Here is a 1,029-nt window from a genome sequence, read left to right on the forward strand (position 1 = left end):
TTGGGTTTTTCATCTGGTAATGGTTCAGGAAGCCCAAGGTCTCCAGGGCATCACTCTTGGATTCCCACTCCAGCAGCCCAGAGGAGCTGCGCTCACCTGGTAAGAACGCAAGGGGGAAAGCATAGGTTTTAGCCAGCCCTGGCAACTAGCCAAGGAGAACCAAGGGAACAAGAGGAAGGCAGGACACTAACTCACTTTTGCCTGAGAATACTTTCACAGAAGTTGGTCGCTTCACTCCCAGCTCATCGCAGATCTGCAACAATAATAGTGAAGGAATTCACAGAAACAAGGATTGCATGGGGAATGGGGAACACTCCAGTAGACCAGGCCTTCTGGGACTAAGTGCTGGAAATTTTCTGGTGAAAGGGTTCTAGGAGATATATATACACATATATATTTTATTTTTGAAATTGGAGAAAAGGAATGGGGATCAGGGTGGGGGAATACGGAACAGGAATAGTTTCTGAAACAAGAAGGATCCCAAATGAGCTATCCATATACTCTTTAAGAATTTTTTTTTTTTTTTTTTTGCGGAGCTCAGGATTGAACTCAGACCCTTGCGCTTGCCAGGGAAGCGCTTATTCAACTGAGCTATCTCCCCAGCCCCTTTAAGATGTTCTTGTGACACAAAAGGGTAGAAAAACCAAGGACTAGAAAACTTTTTCAAACTTCCCATGCTCAGCAGCATGGTGGGTGTGCATGACATGAGACAAATGTTTGCTCAACTGAAAGCAGCACCCAAGGTCACATCAAAGTTCAAAGTCTGACCTGGTCTTTCCTGCCAGGTGCCTTATATCCCTCCCCCAACTTTGCAGAGCTCCACCCACCAAAGCACCCACAGGCCCTGACAACATCACCGCACTAAGACTGTACTCTGAGCCCTGGCCTAGGAGGCTTCCAGCAAATGAGCAGCTGTCCCAGCTCATCAAGAGTGCATAGGAGGGGGCCGAGGAGATGACTCAGTAGAATAAGTGCTTGCCTGGCAAGTACAAGGGTTTGAGTTCAATCCTCAGTTCCACCAAAAAAAAA

At 47.0% G+C, this 1,029-nt stretch overlaps 1 protein-coding gene across 1 annotated transcript in view; it reads right to left on the minus strand.

Annotated features, from left to right (window-relative positions):
- Positions 1 to 1,029, minus strand: part of Hnrnpl (heterogeneous nuclear ribonucleoprotein L) — a 12,686-nt gene that overhangs the window by 940 nt on the left and 10,717 nt on the right. The window contains exon 9 of the mRNA XM_023721459.1: positions 188 to 253. Within this exon, the coding sequence (XP_023577227.1) occupies positions 188 to 253 (66 nt within the window). The remainder of the gene's footprint in view (positions 1 to 187; positions 254 to 1,029) is intronic.

Source organism: Octodon degus, unplaced genomic scaffold (assembly GCF_000260255.1).
Source record: "Octodon degus isolate 3935 unplaced genomic scaffold, OctDeg1.0 scaffold00083, whole genome shotgun sequence".
NCBI lineage: Eukaryota > Metazoa > Chordata > Mammalia > Rodentia > Octodontidae > Octodon > Octodon degus.